General features: G+C 46.4%; 1 protein-coding gene across 1 annotated transcript; it reads right to left on the bottom strand.

The window, feature by feature from the left end:
* Positions 1–17,733: 17,733 nt before the first annotated feature.
* PLEKHF1 (pleckstrin homology and FYVE domain containing 1) lies at positions 17,734–18,555 on the bottom strand (the record flags this gene model as incomplete). Its single annotated transcript, XM_080638260.1, has 1 exon — positions 17,734–18,555. The coding sequence occupies one exon, from the start codon at positions 18,553–18,555 to the stop codon at positions 17,734–17,736; it is 822 nt and encodes a 273-aa protein (XP_080494386.1).
* Positions 18,556–20,070: the final 1,515 nt, after the last annotated feature.

The raw sequence follows: 20,070 nt of genomic DNA, 5'->3' as shown, positions 1-20,070 counted from the left end.
ACCTTTCCAGAGCAGGCTTTTTACAGTGTAATGAATTTTACTTTGACAGTTGCATACTTCAACATAACAATTACTGGTTATCTGTACTAATTACAAACATAGGCCAATCTAAGTATTGTTTTGGGGTTGATATTTGGGGTTTTGTTTTGTTTGTGGGTTGTTGGGAAGGGGGGTGTGTGTAAGGATGAGATTAATGCATTATCCTGCCACTGACTTGCTACATAATGTTGAATTACTCTGCACTTGACTGAATTCAGAATCACTGCAGGGAATTAGGCTTCTCTTACGTTAATGTGTCACTAGTTAAAATTTCCAAGTGACTGTGTTTATTTAGGGGATATAATCGTGTTTAAGTGCTTTAACTCTCTTCTGTGAATGCCACATAGGTGTTGCCAAAGTAGCTAGGGCACTTTGAAGAATTTTACCTTGTTTTGGTTTTTTTACCTATTTTAGTCCTGCAAAAGAGAGTTACAAGAAGGTACACTACTGTGAACTCAAAGATCTCCAAAGTACTCACTTTAGTCTTTGTTGCTTTTAAGCTGTAATTCTTGAGTTATTTATTCCTTTCTGTAAGAAGTGAGTCCAATGCCTAAACAAGATTTAAGGCAACAGGTAAACAAACTGTTCACAATTAGTAATCCATGGTGTCCTAGAATGGGAAGGCATGGTGAGAATACTCTTTAAGTTTAAAAGAGAGGAGTTGAATCTGCAGCTTTCATACTGTACCAGGATTAGGGTTGTCATTTCAGCACTGGTTTCTTGACTGCCTCTGAACAGCTGGTCCTCTGTTTTCATTAAATTATTCTTAAGAAGCATCATAGTGGCCTGTCCTTTCCTTTAAAGGAACTCTTCCTGAATGGAGTACTGAAATTTGAGCATGAAGCCAGCCTGATACTGGACAGGCATCAGTTGGCAGCAGTGGTGGTGGGTGGGGTGCTGGCTGCAGTTAACACTATGAGTTCCAAATGCAATGTTCCTGAATGTCCTAGCCTGTTGTTTGCTGTTTGTTTCAAGGCACTTGTAAGACAAGTTTGTAAGTAGAAAAATGTGCAGGTGTACCTTCTTTTTGTATGCAAAGCCAAGTGAAACTGCTCTGATAATTTCATTTTCCCCTTAAATAAAGTCTCTGTGTGTGGCAGAGTTTCTAGAAGCTGAGTTTTAAATGGTGAAGCTTTAAACTTGGAAATAGCTATTGCATGCATTTGATTAATTGACTCCTGCAGAAACCATTTGGCATGAATAAATTCAGTGTACTTTTCTGCTTTGAGTGCAGGGCAATGATTACTGTTCTGGCCACTTGAAAACATGTTTTTAAGGATGTGAAAAGCTGATGGAAATGAATGGTAAGTGGGCACTCCTTACCCTGTCATAGTTTCATAATGACAGGTCTGAATTCTGTGGTTTTTCAGTTTTACTGACATATTACACATACTGCAACTGGCTCTTTAAAACTTTACACACTTTGTATAATTTTAACTACTATTTTTATGAATGCAGTTACTTTCATTTGCAATCTTCTGGTTATTTCACAAATTACATTCTCTTCTAAAATAATAGCAGCAGATGATTTGAGTGATAGAGTAGCATGTTGCCTGCCATCATAACTCTTCATTTGCTCTTCAAACCCAGACGTGAAAAGTTGACATCTTATTGTAAAGCAGGCCATAGAAAAGATGTTGGTTTTAATTAATTTATAATAGTATACAGTATTTAAACAGATTGTTACAAGTTTTAGAGTGGTTTCAGACATCAGTATCATGACTCCTGTTTTACAGGTATTCATAAATTTGAGCCCAAATGTACGCAGTAAGTTGATTTTTATCATTCATATCAGTGTAACAGACATGAATGGAGCTTAGATTATGTGAGTTGGTCATGTATTCTCCTATGTTACTCTATTTCTTAGAGTATTCTTTCAAATGCTAGAAATGATAAATCAGAACTATGATGTTTAACCTTCACTATTTTATAAAGGGGGTATGTGCCCTACAGATACTAACAGAAACAAGGTCTAAGTAGTCTGGAGTTCTGCAAGGACCAGTCTAGCTTATGCTAAACCCCACCGCTCCTGAGCTTCCAAGGAGCTTTATACTCCATGCCACATGATAGCATACTCTTAGTAATTAGTATTTTAACTTTTCAGATTTTCAGGTTTTCAGATGACTAAGTAGAACCAGGAAAAAATTAATTGAATTAAGTTTGTTCTCTGTACCATTATTTAACAGGTTTGATGCTCATGAAACTTCCTGGAAGGTGACAGGTACGTATTTTCAAAGTGGTAGCAATAGGTTTGTGGTTTGGTCTGAAACATGTTTCACTGCTGGTAAGAGAAGAACAACAGAATCCAACTCAAGGGAGCCTGGATAAGAAGAATTGGGAAATAACCACTTCTGATACATAACTACTGAGAGAGAATGAGCATGGCACCACACAATGGTTTTGTGGTTTGTGTGTAATTTATAACAGTTCGTACTGTTGAATGCTGCAGAAAGATCAAATTCCACCTTTGTGGCTCTGACTACAGAGCTACTCTATGGAGGTTACCGTGGTATTTGGTATGTAGCCTTCTGTGGGTGTTTGGGCAAGTTGAAAGAACCCTTCAGCAGATTTGGTCATGTGAGGAGAAGACAGGCTCATAAGAATGTAATACCTGTCTGTTGCTGTTCTTTGGTAGAGACGCAGCTGTTCCCTGCTGCATTCCTGCTTGGTGTTGGAAAAGGCCACAGGTAGCAGTGGCATCTTCTGAGACCTTCTGAGATCTTCTGAGACTTCTGAGTGTGCAAGGCACAGTGATCACTGAGGAACCCAGGTACTGTGGTGCCAGCAGCTTCAGGAGGCTACTGAAAGAGCCACTATGGGGAGATGTACATATTTATATAGAGAAACCATCTGTGATGCTGGTTATTAACCTAGTTTGGTTGTAGATGTGGCAGAATCCAGCTATGTTTGCACTGGGAGATGGTTTATTTTTAGATTACAATTCCTTTTTTCTTCCTCTGTGTTTTGTGGTTTTTTTTTTTTTTGTTTTTGTTTTTTTTTTTTTTTTGGTTTTTTTTTTTTTTTTTTGTTTTTTTTTTTAAGCTGTCTGATTTCAGAATAGAAAGCAAGCACGATTATACAGTGTCATGTTAGCAAAGAGAGGGAGTATCTTTTTTTTTCTCAATTGAAAAAAGCAACCCTGAATTCAAACATAGATCAGCAATTGAGATGTGCCATCTAGTGGCAAGTAGATAATTTTTTATGTTCAGCCTATAAAGGCTGCCTCACTATATAGATAACACAGTTATCCTTTTCTATGAAAAGCAAAGTGAACTTCATTCTTTGCTCTTAGTCCGTTCAATTTCTATCTTCAATGAATTTTTATTAGATTATAAATGACAGCCCAGCTACAGACTAGACTGGAGTTTGTACACATTTCTGCTGCCCTAGTTTAACCTCAGCTGTCAGCCCAGCCCCAGCAGTCGCTCGCTTGCTGCCCCTGCATCGGGATAGGGGAGAGAATGGGAAGGGTGATGATTACTGAAGGATAAGTGGGTTTTGTGAGCTGATCAGCAGCCAGTTTGCAAAGACTGATGGACCACAGCCGAATTGGCAAGCCATCAATTCTTGGTTGTCAATGATGAACCGACTTTTTGAGCAAATCTTTTATATCCTTTAGGATATCATAGAATCATAGAATGGTTTGGGTTGGAAAAGACCTTACGATCACCTAGTTCCAGCCCCCCTGCCATGGCTATCAGAAGGAGGATTGGCATATATGATTGCTGCAACCCGCACCACTGTCCCGCCATCGATGCAGGGTCTTCTGTCCAGGAGCTGCGTCCTGTGGTCTCACCAGTATGGGGCCTCTGGGGCTTGACCACAGCAGCACATCATCCATTGATGAAACAACATCCCTTGCTATGTAGGCCTCTTTTACTTGTTCTGGTGCTTTCACATGCACGTAATTGTAGTCATACATCATTCTTCCCAATCTTAATATTTCTGTTACAAACTATGCAGATTCATGTGGAAGTTAATTTCTTCACATGTTTTCCTTGGAGCAGCTCCAGTAGTGCTCACTAGTGAAATACAGGTAGAATCAAGGGTTTAACCCTGCCTGGCTGCAGTGGTAGGACCTGCTGAATTCATCAGCAGTTTAGCAGCCCCATTGCAGCGAGAGAATGTAAAAGCAATACATTTTTCCCCAGACTAAAAGCTCTTACAGAGAAAGCAATAGCTTCTTAGAAAGACTGTCACTGCTTGACCAGCTGATGTATAACTCCAGACTAATTGAATAGTAGACTTTCAGCTGGGTTGGAAAGCTTTTAAAAACCCAAAGGCCTTTGCATTGCAGTGAACTAAAGCTATTAGCCCCTAATTAAAACATGAGGTTTCATCTTTACCTTTCTAGAGATCACAGAAATCTATGTATTTTTCAGGCTGTAAGCCAGAAATCAAACATTCATCACATAATTGCAGTAAGTGTGCGCTAATACGTCTCATTAAGTGTGATTTATGAATTTCAGAAGAGCCAAAGAGATAAATATATAAAATTATTCTGAAGTCTGCAAAAATCATAGAATCATAGAAGAATTAGGGTTGGAAAGGACCTTGAGATCATCTAGTTCCAACCCCCCTGCCATGGGCACGGACACCCCACACTAAACCATGTCACCCAAGGCCTCATCCAACCTGGCCTTGAACACCACCAAGGATGGAGCACTCACAACCTCCCTGGGCAACCCATTCCAGTGCCTCACCACCCTCTCAGTAAAGAATTTCTTCCTTATATCCAATCTAAACTTCCCCTGTTTAAGTTTGAACCCGTTACCCCTTGTCCTGTCACTACAGTCCCTGATGAATATTCCCTCCCCAGCATCCTTGTAGGCCCCCTTCAGATACGGGAAGGCTGCTATGAGGTCTCCACGCAGCCTTCTCTTCTCCAGGCTGAACAGCCCCAACTTTCTCAGCCTGTCTTCATACGGGAGGTGCTCCAGTCCCCTGATCCTCCTCGTGGCCCTCCTCTGGACTTGTTCCAACAGTTCCATGTCCTTTTTATGTTGAGGACACCAGAACTGCACACAATACTCCAAGTGAGGTCTCACGAGAGCAGAGTAGAGGGGTAGGATCACCTCCTTCGACCTGCTGGTCACACTCCTTTTGATGGAGCCCAGGATACAGTTGGCTTTCTGGGCTCCAAGAGCACACTGAAGCTGGCTCATGTTCATTTTCTTATTGACCAACACCCCCAAGTCCTTCTTTGCAGGGCTGCTCTGAATCTCTTCTCTGCCCAACCTGTAGCTGTGCCTGGGATTGCTTCAACCCAGGTGTAGGACCTTGCACTTGGCATGGTTAAACTTCATAAGGTTGCCATCAGCCCACCTCACAAGCGTGTCAAGGTCCCTCTGGATGGCATCCCTTCCCTCTGGCATATCAACCGAACCACACAGCTTGGTGTCATCAGCAAACTTGCTGAGAGCACACTCAATCCCACTGTCCATGTCACCGACAAAGATGTTGAACAAGACCGGTCCCAACACCGATCCCTGAGGGACACCACTCATTACCAGTCTCCAGCTGGACATCGAGCCATTGACCACAACTCTTTGCATGCGGCCATCCAGCCAGTTCTTTATCCACCGAGTGGTCCACCCATCAAATTGATGTCTCTCCAATTTGGAGACAAGGATGTCATGTGGGACAGTGTCAAAGGCTTTGCACAAGTCCAGGTAGATGACGTCAACTGCTCTGCCCCTGTCCATCAGTTTCGTAGCCCCATCATAGAAGGCCACCAAATTGGTCAGGCAGGATTTCCCCTTAGTGAAGCCATGCTGGCTGTCACCAACCACCTCCTTGTTTTTCACGTGCCTTAGCATGCCTTCCAGGAGAATCTGCTCCAAGATCTTGCCAGGCCCAGAGGTGAGACTGACTGGTCTGTAATTCCCTGGATCATCCATTTTCCCCTTCTTGAAAATGGGGGTTACATTTCCCTTTTTCCAGTCGGCATTCATTTCTTTGGATGAGTGTTCAGCAGGAAGGATTTAGACAAACATGAGCATTACAGCTTTCAACATTTGGTAAAGACATCTGTACCTTTGTGATTCCCTAAACCAGTCTGGTTTCATCTGATGTCCCTGTTAATCTTTCAGCAAAGACAACCCTTCAGCTGTCAGCATGGTGGGCCTCAGAAGAGGTATCACCTTCTGCTTGTTTGCTGGGTGACTTCAGTAATGTCCCATCTCTATCCTGGATGCACTGTTTGTTAAACACTTTGTAATCTGTCAGTAGAAAATGGTGTGTTACAGAAGTGTGTTATCACTGTTACACAGCAGCTAACCACTCTCTGACTCTGCAGTCAGCACATGAGCGTTGAAGGAGGACGAATGTCATAAATGTTAGTAGAGGTTAGCAGCGCTGGGTTGAAGAAACTGCTAAGTTGTAAATGTAGCTGTTCGCTTTGCTGCAGGGGAATGAAAGATCAACACTGATGTTTGACCTTAACTAATTAGACCTCGCATAGGGGTGTCTGACAGTGATGCAAATAGTTTGCATTTCCTGCTCAGCCTCAGGCTGAGTGGGAAGGAGTGATTTAGGGTGAAATTAAATCTTTCCTATGCTCTGACATGTTGCTTTGGAGTAGAGTACTCTCAGATATTCCCTAGTACATGTAATCTGAAGACAGCAGGAAGGGTTTGTTATTGCTGTATCAGTCAATAAGATGTGATGAATAGTCTTTGTAATTTGGGGTCAAAACTGATATGACAAAACAAAAGCTTTGAAGGTCTTGTTTTCCCTTTGCCCCACTGCAGCATCCTGAGTGACAACTTGTGTTGAGATGTTACAACAAAATAACTGGAGAATCTCACAGCTGAGGCAGAATCAGCCCCTGAACACTTATGGAGTGAGAAGGGTTCCCAGTGAAAGAGATCCTGTAGCTGGGGCCAGTGTGTGTTTAGCCTTGGCTATTCCTTCCTAGGCACCAGCATTCCCTCCCAGCTGGGCGGGATCCATGTCTCCTGCTGAAGTGAGTGAGCCAGTGGGTAAAGCCTGTCCTGGGTCCAGAGCTGTAGGTAAGCTCCTTCTTCTGATATTTGTATGCACGTGAGTTTTTGGGTTCACCCAGCTCACTGTGCCAGTTGATAGTTCCTGTGGATTTCTTTCCTCTCCCTGGCAGGCAATTCTGCTTGGTACTAATTGAAGTCTTCTGCAAGCAGAAAGGAGGCCAAGGCAGTTCTGACTTCCGACTGCCATTTGCATTTACTCAAAGTTCTCTTAGGATTTTCAGCCCAAAATGAAGGGGCTATCTGACTTTTCCTCCTTGCCCTTCCAGGTTAATTTTAAGCCCTACATAACCAGATTTTCAAAATCCTAAATTAAGGATTTCTCCCTTTTAGTGCAGTGAAGGATACAAAAGACATAATAGCTGAATGTAGTATTTGGGCTTGAGGGAGAAGAAGTGCAAGAGCAAGTGCCTCAAGAAAGCAGGGGGAAAGGCAAAGCAGTTCAGCAAATACTGTGATACAGCACAAGACTTGCTGGAGTATCAGTAGGAATCAGCAGCCTGCTCTATGCCTGTCTGTGAGCTGAAGTTCACGCAGCAGACTTTTGACAAACTATAGTTTATTAGTTGCTTATGCAGGAACAAAGTCAGTAATAAAAGGCTAAATAGTGTGCTGGCGAGGCAGGCTTTTGGTTCTGATTTGGTTGGTTTCCATAAAAAGGGGCTTGCTTGCTTTTTTCCCAGCCATTCTCTCCAGGAATCTGTGTATAAAAATATTTGTTCCGTAACCACAGTGAACAGCCTCCCTTTGCCTGGCAGCTGCCTGCATAGTTGAGGCTTTCTGCCATCTCTGAAGTTTAACTCTGCAGGAGCCTGTGCTGAGCCTAATCCTACTTTTGGGCTTTCATATCTCCAGCCCAGCCCTGTAGGACTGGAGTCGCTGACAACAGCGGCAGCACAACCCTGTGAGTACAGGGTGAAGATCAGCCGTCACGTTGTGCCACTAATGATCAGGAGCAACAAGGATAATAAGGAGTACCCTTGTAGTGCTTTATGTCTTCCAAGTGCTCTGCTGATACTAACTAATTAAGGCTTCACGCAGCCTTGCGACAAAGGTATGTGTTTCTACTGTGCATAATTTAACTGTACTGTCTCGTTATGCAATAAGCCAAAATTGGGTGATGTCTTCAGATAGCAATAAGGAAATCAATTAACCAGCTGCTGGCTGCTCACACCCCAACAACTGCGCCAGCTTCAAAGCTGGCCCGTGTCTTTTGGTTAGCCTTGGCACATCTTTGGGAACCTCAAATATGACTGTTCAACAAAGTGGCTCTTGTGCTTTGCAGTTTCCAGTTTCCATCATGCATGTGGCCTCCACCATCCACCGTCCCTTAACCCTACGTGAAAGATGCAGTTCCAGTGCAGCTGAGTTAAACCCAGGCACTGCTGTGCTTAAATGAAGAGCCTCAGTTTCTGTGCTGCTGGTGCTGCGTTGTGATTACGGTATCGTACTGATGTGCACTGGTGGCAAAGGAGAACACGGTTATACTGTGCGGTGCTTATGTGTCAAGGAACAGAGTGAGTGCTCTACTTTAACTGCAAGGTTTCAAAGCCTTTCCAGGCAGTGAAGCCCTGGCCTGCAGCACGGCAGTGCCTGCCATGATGGCTCCCAGCATCAATGTGAGCCAGTGGTCAGCAGAGGGGTGGGTGTCTGATAGGTAAATGCCACCAGAAGAAAGATAACCCTGATCAGATGGTCACAGTGCTGGTGTCTGTGTGACCTATTTCCTATCTGGGAAGAGCTAGAGGTCACTGTGGACAGATTTCTGGCAATACAAGCTCAGTGCTTAGCAGCAGATCAGAAGGCAATGAGAAGTCTAGGCCGGGTGGGGAAGAAAACCAAGAAGGCAGCAGTAAATGCTGTTAGGTCACTGAATTGAATATCCCTGTATTGAATAGCCTGTAGAGCCTGCTCCATCCCCTCTGGTTAGTCATTTTGGAACAGAAAAGGTGTTACAGAGCTATGAAGAATACAGAGAAGGATAACAATGTATGGGAAGGCATCTGTGTAAAGAGAGATGGGCTGGTTTAAAACTTCAACTTGGAAAAAGCACTAATGGGAAGAGCTCTGCTGGTGGCTGTGAACAGCACAGAGATGAATAGAGGAGCAGTACCATGGTACCGAAGGCAGGGTGCACCAATGAAACAGGCAGAGGTTCAGGAAAGTGCTTGTTCACAAGTGTTAACAGGGAATTGAGGAGCTCGTTGACACAGGATACTCTCAGTGCCAAACCAAAAGTGTGCTCAGAAAGTGATTACTTAGATTGATGGCAGAAAACACTATCAAACATACTGGTCCAGAATCAAGCCTGGCCTTGAGAAGTTTCTCACCATGGGCTGACATAGACTAAAGCAGTGGAAGTGGGTGCCCTGTGGGTGCCTCTTCCATGCCATCCCTTGTGATTTTGGGGTAGGTGACCTCTGGCTCTGGTTTGTAAGACTGCCTTCATGTTATCCCAAACACGTACAGCACACAGCTTCTGCAGTGTTGTGCTAACATAGGTGCTACCACAAGTAAAATAGGATGTATGTGCTGCCAAAGCAATCGTATTCTGAGAACAGCATGGCACGCTGCAGAAGGGTTTTCCTGTGACACAGGAAGAGCTGCCTGTTTGCTTTTGTGCCTTTCATCCTGCTCAGGAGTGGACCCTTCCTCTCTGAGTGCTTTCCAATGTACAAGCAATTGATTAAGCAAAGGTAAGAAACCCAAACCTCTCGCAGTCCATCAGCTGCAATCAGTTATTTCATGTTCTCAGAATTGCAATATCAACTTAAAAATGAAACCAAATGTCTTTATTACTTGTGCCAATCAGAAAATGCCTCCATGCTACCAGAATCCAGATCAGTAGGCAGTATTTTTAAAGAAGGAAGTCTCCTTTATTCACACCCAGATACAGTGGAAGTTGTATTAAGATGTAGTCATGCTATTGCTTTGTTCTGCAGAATGGAAAGTTGTTTTACACGGAAAGATGACGTGCGTCTGATTGAAAAGTTCCTCCTGTTTTCTTTTTGAATGTTTTAAGTGTTCCCACAGAACTAATTAAAAAAAACATAATAAAAGAAGACAGCTTCTCTTCCACTGTACTGCTATTCTTCCCAACCCTGCAGCCAGCAAGCCTGTGGTGCAAGGTTGGCTCAGCCTGGAGGGATGTCTCAGCATTGCACCCTACTAGTGTGGCTGGCTCCAGGAAAACTCAGCCTGCAGGACATGAGAGACCCATTCTGGTGGAGGAGGGTAGGCAGGGAAGAGAAAGTTCAACTGGTGCTGAGTGGGAGGCAGAGCTGTAGTGGAGGTGGTCAGCCCCCTGTGCTCTGCACACGTCTGGTGCTGAAGCTCCCTATGACAGCTTGTGTCTGGGGAGCTGCACTGCTGGTGCTAGGATGAGGATCAGCTCCTCAGCCTGCTTCCAGCATAGGGCCTTTCTCCATCTTCCAAAGGCAGGAGGAGCTGCAACCCTGGGGGCTCCACCCAGTGCATCATAGACTGCCCAAATGGCTCTCCTGAGTGGTGAGCGTGCTGAAACGGGGAACCTGTGTGAAGGAGTAACCCTATTTTCATCAGCCTGTCTCTAACTTGTAAGGTCTAAACCAACAAATGCATCCTTTGGAGTCCTTTCTGTGACACAGCCATGTGCTGCGCTTTCACTATGGCATGTCCCTGAGGAGAGAGCATCAGCTGGTGTGAATGGTCCCTGCTTGGTGACTGCCAAGGTGTTCACAGTGCTTTGGGCTCTGGGGCGTGCTAAGAGGGTCTGCCCTTCCTCAAGGGCTACACCAGCTGCATTGCAGACCCTGTTTCTATGAAAGTAATATAGCTCTAGCTGCTGTATTATAGTGACAGCAGTGGTACTGCTGAAGTCTTGAAATAGCTAAGTGTGACAGTCACTTCTTGGCCTCCTCCCCAGATGAACACCATAGCTCTTCATCACTGGTTCTGTAGAACATTTCACTGTGAAGGCGATTTTCTTGCAAGCAGATGGCTGAAGAGTGTGGTGTCCCAAGTGCCTGTTGGGACCAAACACAGACACAGGGCTTTGCTCAGCCTGCCGGCTGTGGTTGTTGGATCTTCCTTGAATGTGGCACTAGTAGAATGAATAGATGTGGCTGCAGCCTGAAACCCTGTGAGACAAGTCCCCCCCAGCCACACTGTGACTGGCACTAGCCTGTCTCTGTTGAGGTTTGGGGGGTAAGGCATCTCCCCTGCATGAACCACAGCAGAAGGCTCTTCTGCAGAGGCTCTTGCAGGCTTAATGCACAGCATCCCTCCTCCCTCTGCTCCATGGGGTGATTCAGTAAAGTCAGCTGTGAGAGGAATGTGCCAGGAGAGCAGCTGGGTCCTGCAAAGGCAGTGAGAAATAGCCTCTCCTCACAGAGGCGACACCCCTGTGAGGGGTGCCAGGCTCCCTGATAAGAAGATGCTGGAGCAGTTCTCATGCTCCTCTGTCCCCAGCCACAGAGCCTGGGCCTGGATTCTTGCTCGGGGTGCTCTGGGGAGCAGGGCTGGGCTGCAAAGGGCATGCAGAGTCTTAAGGCAGTGTATGAAAGACCTTTGGACTACGAAAGCCACACACAGTGAAACTTTGCAGGGTTGCCTGGGTTCATGCAGGGGAGATGCCTCACCTCAGACCTTACAGGCTGGTCACAAGTGTGCTCCAGACCATTTTTGGAACGAGGTAGACGTTTATTTGCCTGAAACTTGCTGCAAACACTCATCAAGTCAGAGACTCTGACGGAAACTAGTTGCCTGTGACCCGGGTGCTGGTGTCTCTGGTTTGTGGGTTGGTTAGCTGGCTCACACCACAGTATCAGAGCCATTGAAGCTATTTGAGGACAACTGGAAGGGTTGTTCCCACAAGTGCTGCTCTCCTGCATGCACTCCCAGGCACGGGGCTGGGTCTGCAGCTCTGGCACAGTGGAGAGCTGGTGTTCACACAATGGGGCACATGCAGCTCAGGAGGGCTGCCAAGGAGGACCCCAGCGCACACACTCGCCCGGGCTGCCTTGTCACAGCAGGGCTGTATGCTGTAAGGTGGTCATCACAGGTTGATGCCTATGTGGGGATGTGATGTGATGTGCATTAGGGGACACGGTTCCCCCTGTGGGCTTTAACAGGAGAGGGGGCAAATCCACAGAGAGGACTTAGTGTCTCTTGAAGATCCTTTGTATATGAAACCACCAAGGATTTGGTTTTACCTTGCGTATGGCTCCTCTGATAAAAATACATGACTTTTTAATTACTCCTCTGTTAGACAAAAAGAGACCTGTCTGGCCCTGAGTTCTCAGAATCATAGAATCCCAGACTGGTTTGTGTTGGAAGGGACCTCAAAGCTCAGCCAGTTCCAACCCTCTGCCACGGGGGGACACCTTCCACTAGACCAGGTTGCTCAAAGCCTCTTCCAACCTGGCCTTGAACACTGGCAGGGATGGGGCAGCCACAGCTTCTTATGTTAATGATTTTCCTTCTCAAATCTGGTTGGTTTTTTAGCTAAGTTTCTCACCAAAACAGATCGTGTTTAAGACAAAAAAAGGAGAGGCTAGACAAAGCTCACACAGGGCGCAACATTCTCTTATTGCATGGGGCAGCAGTAAACTGGCAGCAGGATTGCTGCCGGCAGCTCTGCCCTAGGGTGGTTTGACCACGTAAGAGAGGGTGCTGCACAGGAGTGCTCTGCTAAAGCAAACCTTATCTGGCTTCCCTCTGTCTTTTTCTCCGCCCTTCTTATGACAGCTAGCTGGGCAGCTATGTAACTTGCTATGGCCATGAAACACTCCATAAGAGGTTTACTGAAAACATGCTTATGGTTTATTTGCACTTCCAGGCCATATTGGAAATGAAGTCAAATACCAGTGTTTGCCAGCACTTGACACCACCTCCTTGCCGGCCCCATCTGCTCCAGCTGCTGTCTTGGGACCGCAGCACCGGCTGCTGTGTCTGTTTGGAGGTTTTACGAACTGCATGTGCAGGAGAGGCTCCTTCCCACCTGTGTGCATGGTACCAGGGGGGATTCTCCTGCCTGGGATATGCAGCATAAGGCAGGCCTGGCTGTGTGTTGCCCGTATGCTTCCCTGGAGCACCTCACTCCTCCCCAGCAGGTCTGCAGAGCATCTCCAGCACTCAAGTCTTGGGCAAGGGTTCCTCAGACCTGTTTTCCCGAGTTGTACCCATCTTGATAGTGACAGTTGTGTAACGTCTTATTCCTGCAAACACCTTTCTTAAAGATCCATAGCCTGGAGCAGAGTCAGAAGCCTGTATTTTTTGTTGGAGACAGTGCTTTAAAGCTCAGCAGTAGATGGGACCATCTGTGCTCCTCAGTTCTGTCTGCTAACCAAAAATTCCAGGCTGAGGAAAACTGGAAACTGCCTTGCAGCAGTAGTGAGTTGGGAGAGGCCATGGGCTTTGGCAGAGTCAGAACGTCTGCTTGGATAGAATCTGAGTGTTTGAGTAACTGAGAGCAAGACTCTGAGAAGCTGGCTCAGTTCACCCCGCTGCCTCCAAAAGCTTGTGAAGTGCTGAGTCAGCACCATGCTCTGGAAGTGGTGGTGTGCCTTGGCTGAGCCTTGGGATGGTGGAGCACGCATGTCCCATTGAACCTCTTTGATCCTTTCTGTATGGTTCATTCACAGAACAAATCTCCCATTACCTTTCCTTTGGCTCGTGTGACTGGCTGCTACAGCAGTGCCATCCTCTGCCTCACCTTCCTACCGACTTTTGCAAACAGCAGAGGACTGCCTCGCTGCATGGCCCCTAGCTCTGTTTCCCTCTCTCTTTGCTGGAGAGTCCCCAGCAGCTGCAGCAGGTCTGATGCTAACATTCAAGTTTCGCTCTCCATGTTCAGTGCACTAGTGTCCTTCTTGTTCTTGACAGAAACAGGGACTGTCCCCTGGCTCCTCTGTGCCCAGCTCAAAAAGAACTATTTTTCTAGGAGTGCCTGGGCTCCCATTTTGGTTCAAGGGAGCAGAAGGAGCATTTTTTACTGCCAGGGTTGGGCAGTGCCGAGGCTGGTATGCATGGTGGGATGCTGCACAGTGCAGTGCCCTTTGGGCCATGACACCTTCAGGCAGGGGCTGGGCAAGGAGCCCCTTCTGGCAGCTGTTCCCCACGCACGATGTTTGGAAGCCTTTCAGGAGGAGGATGTGACCCTACAAAACCCCCAGCCTGCAGATGATTTTCTGAAGTGAGCATTCAAGCTACTGCTCTTCCTAGCCACATGGGTTTGCAAACCGTAATGAATCCCTGGTAAGGCATTTATTTAGCTCAAGAAAGAAAAAACCCAAACCATCAGGAAATGCCCCATTAATGCACTGGAGATAGAATCAAGCTGGGAAACTCCAGGCTGGGCTTTAACAGCAGAGCTCGTGATGCAAAACCCATGTGTTCAGCAGGCCAGAAGCTGGGAGCCCCAGGCTGTGATCCCAGGTTGAGCTCTCCAGCTTGGCTAATAAACTACAGGAAAGCTGGCGGAGGGAGGCTTTGTTTAAATTTCCCCATTCTTTCCTGGGCAGGCTCCTTTTACCATATGCATTAACAGTTCAAGAGGCACTATGTTACTTGGGGTTTCCAAGTAAAATATCTTCTTTGACCCATGGCAGCCTTACCAGGTCTCCCTGCTCAGCTGCAGTGCAATACCTCATCGCTGCCTGCATGGAATGAGGACGTGCCACTTGCTGGAAGGTGTGTGCATGTTTCCCATAAGGCCATCAACTACAGCATGCGCAGTAAAAACCCGGAACTGATTGGTTTTGGTGGAGTTTGTTTATTTGTTTGGTTTTGTTTTGGGTTTTTGTCCCTGCTGTGATTAAGAAATGCCCAGAAAGCCAACTGTATCTCCCAAAAAGCCAACCAAATCCTGGGCTGCATCAAGAGGAGCGTGACCAGCAGGTCGAAGGAGGTGATCCTGCGCCTCTACTCTGCTCTCGTGAGACCTCACTTGGAGTATTGTGTGCAGTTCTGGTGTCCTCATCATAAAAAGGACATGGAGCTGTTGGAACAAGTCCAGAGGAGGGCCACGAGGAGGATCAGGGGACTGGAGCACCTCCCGTATGCAGACAGGCTGAGAAAGTTGGGGCTGTTCAGCCTGGAGAAGAGAAGGCTGCGTGGAGACCTCATAGCAGCCTTCCCGTATCTGAAGGGGGCCTACAAGGATGCTGGGGAGGGGCTCTTCATCAGGAACTGCAGTGACAGGACAAGGGGTAACAGGTTCAAACTGGAACAGGGGAAGTTTAGATTGGATCTAAGGAAGAAGTTCTTTCCTGAGAGGGTGGTGAGGCACTGGAATGGGTTGCCCAGGGAGGTTGTGAATGCTCCATTCTTGGCAGTGTTCAAGGCCAGGTTGGACGAGGCCTTGGGTGACATGGTTTAGTGTGGGGTGTCCGTGCCCATGGCAGGGGGGTTGGAACTTGATGATCTTAAGGTCCTTTCCAACCCTAACTATTCTATGATTCTAAGAAAAGCTCTTGCTCAAAAAGAAAGCATTTGCTAGAGGTGTGCCTGGCCTTCATTAGTAGATAAAACCAGTTTATAGCTCTTTTGGGGCTGATAATAGTAAGATCTTTGGACATGTAAGATAAAGAAAAGCTGATCTGTAAGAAAACTAAGTAGCTCAAAACAGGAATATATTTCTGGAATCAGTTACTAGGAAGAAATTGGGAGTTTTACCTCAGGAGCAGGGAACTGGAATACTGGCTGTGGATGTGGATTCAGCAGCTGGGCTATTTTTGACTTGTGAACCATTCTAATGGCTGTTTATTTTAAGGTCATTTTCTGTTTGCACAGCATGTACACCCTTCTGGTGGGTGGGAGGCATTATAAAAACAATCACTGCTGCGCAGAGCTATGAACTAAGCTTGGAGAGGGATGGTAAAAACAGAACTCGCTGTACTTATTGCTTTAAAACCTAAAAACATCTGCTTAGGTCATAAGGTTTGTTGACCCACTCTGAGCTGTGGCTCCACCGGAAAAATACTGTTTCAGTTAATACAGACTACTGCAGGGGATTGCGAAAGACTTGGGAAAAGTAGGTTAGATGATAACTTGGTATAAATAGAAAGGAAGCATCAGATTTGGCTTTCTATTTTTCACTCAGGCTTACTTCACGAGCACTAAATAGAAACCTATAGGATTCACCCCATAGCTAAGGGGTGACCAGCTAGGCCTGAATCCCAGCTCCTCTTTAAGGCTCTTATTAAATAACAACACATTTATTGCCATATTTTTCCGGTTTCTTCCTGTTGGCCATATCTTTATTTCACACAGTCGACTGATATAAGTTCATCGGAACAGTGGCAGTTTACAAAAGACAGTAAAAGTGATTACCTTGAATTATAATTTAAAAAACCCTAAGCCTGGCCATCTGGCAGGCAACGCACTGTTTGGAACAGGTCATGGTAAGGAAACAGTTTATAACGCTGGCAGTGTACTCCCAGCCATGTTCCTTTTCCAGAGTATAAAATACACAATACAAAAATATAATCAAAGTAATAATGAGTTTGTAGAAAATCTGCTGCAAAACAATTGCTGTTGTCTGATTTGTTTTACTCCCATGCTATAGTATGATAAAATACTTGAATAAACATGGTTTATTTCTAACTTAATTTCAACTTTAAAGTTGAATTCAAGTGAACTGTAAAGTCTTGGGCTCCAATCCTGGAAGTACATAAAGGATCTTAACTTTGGATTTGTGAGACTGATAGGATTAGGTGAGCCCACAGGTGAGTCTCATGCAATGCCTTGGGCTCCTGCTTGGGAGGGAAGTGAAAGTGCAGTACTTCACAGGATCTTCATTTGGGGCATTTTCCTGGATTTTTCAAGACTTAACAAGTCTTCTCTGGGCTGCCCTTTTACCTGATAGGCTTGAGTTCATTAGGTTGCTGGTAATCGTAGATTAACAGCCCATTTTTGAGATTTAGGGCTCTGCACTTGGTTGAGTCAACTGCAGTAAGTCTCTCCCCTCCTCATCTCACTCCTCTGCATAATTTTACCCGTCCCCTTCCCCTTTCCTTTCTCCCTCCTGGCCTGGTACCATCAAAATGGCCTCCTTCCATGTGAGATTGCTGGATGCTCCACTGCTTTACTAAGGCTGCTCACACTGAGCCTTGCATGAGCTTGCTGCATTTGGAGCACTATTCCCTTAGCATTTCCAAGTCAAGAGACCCACTTGTAGAAGTGGAATCCCGTGCCGACCTTATGGGGATGAGCAGCTATCCCCTCAGGCTGGCAGGCTTGCACTGAGCATCTGTGATGTACATGCAATGCTCACGGGGAACAGCAGTTGGAACACCCCTTGCCATGGTAGAGCAACACACTGCTAGCAGGCAAGTGTTTAACTCTATGATTTCTTGCTCCTTTCTCTCCCAAAAGCCAATCTCAAAGCATTTAAGAAAAAAGAAGTCAGTATTGCTCTGTATTTACAGACAGGAAGACTAAGGCACCAAAGGCTGAGCTCACTTGGCCAAGCCTGATCTGCAGGTCTCTGCCCAGTCTGCGCACTTCACTGAGCTGTTTCTCTCTTCACTTGTATGAGACACACTCTCAGAGAGGTAATCCCATCTCTGCTCCTCACATAGACTCCACACACAAGGGCTAAGATCCACCATCCTAGGCAGAGCTTCCAGGGAAAACATCAAGAAGGATGTGCATTGGAGGCCGAAAAGTTGGCTTCACAATGCCTGAATGCCACTGACTCCCCAGGAGGTCAGCTATGGAAAGATGACCAGGATACTTCTGAGGTATAGAACTCAGTGTCTGCTGGCCACTGATCAGCTTTGTCATCATCAGACTTGTCACTGTCATCACCACTGGAGGGTTCATAGCCTGGGATGGCAGAGCAGATCGGCTCCTGCTGCCTGCAGTCTGCCTCCGCCTCCTTCTTCTTTTCTGCCAGCAGCTGCCTGTAGCACAGGTTGCAAACCCTCAGGGGCTTGGGGGACAGCCGGGGCATCAGGAACCTCTGCCTAGAGCAGTCTGCACAGACGACAAAGCCACACTTGCGGCAGTGGTGCCTTCGTGTGAGTGTGGAGAATTTGGTCTGCGTGCAGCGCATGCAGATATCCGTCGCCTTGTCCGGAATCCAGGGAGCCGCATGCTCCGTGGAGGGCTGCCGGCCCGTCTTTGTCAGCAGGTGCCTGATGCACTCCTCCAGATGGCTGATCCACTCCTTCCTCTCCGTCAGGGAGGCTGCGGAAACCACAAAGGACTTCTTGGAGGTTTTAATCATCCAGCGGTTCTTCATCTGTAGAGTGTCTGGCAGTGTCTCCAAAGTGACATCTTCAAGGGGAATGATGTGCTGCGAATTGTACTTCCTTTTGTTGATGACTATGCTGCCGTAGACAAGGATGTCATTGAAGAGGAAGAATATGCGAGGTTTTGGTTTCTTGCGGCATTCTTTGGTTAAAATCCCTTCTCCTAGAAGGACCCTTCCTGGCACAGCTAAAGGCTGTCCAGAAGCCCCAAAGCAGTTTTCCACAGCAGCAATGCGCTGGCTGTTGATCTCAGTGTTTGCAAGATGGTCCACCATCTCCAGCTCGCTCTGAGGAAAGTAAAGAGATAAGTGGTGAACCTGCAAACATTTACACCACGGTGAGGCTAAGGCGAATGCATACACAGATGAGACGCTTCTAAAGCAACCTGAGGTTATGATAATCTCCTTACAACTCCTCACTAGTTTGTTACATTTATAAGTTAAATTTTCAAACTTTATGACACCACTTTGCAACACCCTGATCTATACTGGGATAGTTCAGTTGCAGCAGTGGAAGCCCCTGCAAGGCAGAGCCAGCTCTTTCATCACAGCCACGCTTTTTACTAGCATAACTGTGAGCCCATAAAGAAGGTTGTTTGGTCTGAACCTGCTTATGTGGGCATAAGTACTTACTGTACTATGTAAGCTGAAGGGTAGTAGGACTCCCTGCTTTTATCCCTTTTGGTGCTGGAAGCTAACTGATGCTTTGCTGGATGCAGGCTCAGGGAGGAGATCCATGATCTTGGGAACAAGACTCCCATTTCTGACTGCATACCCACTTTCTCAAGGATTAAAGCACACACACCCCACAATGCTGTTTGGGGCCACAGCTGAGGCAGGAACAAACCAGTGCAGGATCACTTGTTCCCTCTGGTCCTCCCTGCATGTCAAAAAGGTAATAAAATAAAAATAAAAGGAAGAAGTACCCACTCTGTGAATAAACCCACACAAGCCAAGCCCTTCCTCCCTTACCACAGTTACATCGGGGCTGCCAGTGCTTCCACTTGAAAGACATGTTATTCTTAAAATAGCCTGATCTCTGCTGAAGCATGTTCATCTGTCCCACACCTCTGCACCCTCCTTCTCACAGTCTCAGGTGTCAATAGTCTGCTGTGGCTTTTTAACAGAAAAGCCTAGATGAGTGTACCTATGCAGTGAAAGCAGATGCTTGCTATCAGTAGTTTGCAGTGAGGAAAGCGCTCCTTGCTGGTTTTGTTGCACCTAGTCCCCCCTGCCCTGAAGGCTGCTGCCCTGAGGCTGGCTGGTCATGAGAACCTGAGTCATTTCCTCCTCCAGTGAGGTAGCTCAGCCATCACGAGGCAGCTCCGAGGTCACAGGGATGTGTGTCGCCCTGGCTCCTGTTAGCAGTTCATTGAATCACTGATGCAGAGCTGCTCCCCATCATTTTCCCTGTCCTCCCTGTCTAGAGTCCCTGGAGCCATGGAGGTTGGAGGGGAAAGGGAAGGAGAGGAGGACAACATGACTGATCCTGTATGTTTGGAACAATAATGATTTGCATTCTTGCCTTGCCCTTCACCCTAAATCACCCCTTTGGTATGCTAGAAGGGAAACCACAGAGCTGCTGCTCAAGGCTGCTGTGTGCCATTTACCGCTCACCTGAGCTAGCTGGCAGACGGACCCGTTATTCCCCTGAGTTCCCAGAATTTCCTTCTCTAGAGCACGCAAGGGTAAAAAGGCACAACGTTAAGATGCAGGTTTAGCCTGGGGAGACCTAAATGAAATGACTACTCTACCCTGCAGAAATAGAAAACACTAGAGAAGTATTGAGTG

The sequence above is a fragment of the Psittacula echo genome (genome assembly GCF_963264785.1).
Source record: "Psittacula echo genome assembly, chromosome: Z".
Taxonomy (NCBI): domain Eukaryota; kingdom Metazoa; phylum Chordata; class Aves; order Psittaciformes; family Psittacidae; genus Psittacula; species Psittacula echo.
The sequence above is the reverse complement of the archived record's forward strand: the minus strand, read 5'-3'. Positions and strand labels throughout refer to the sequence as shown.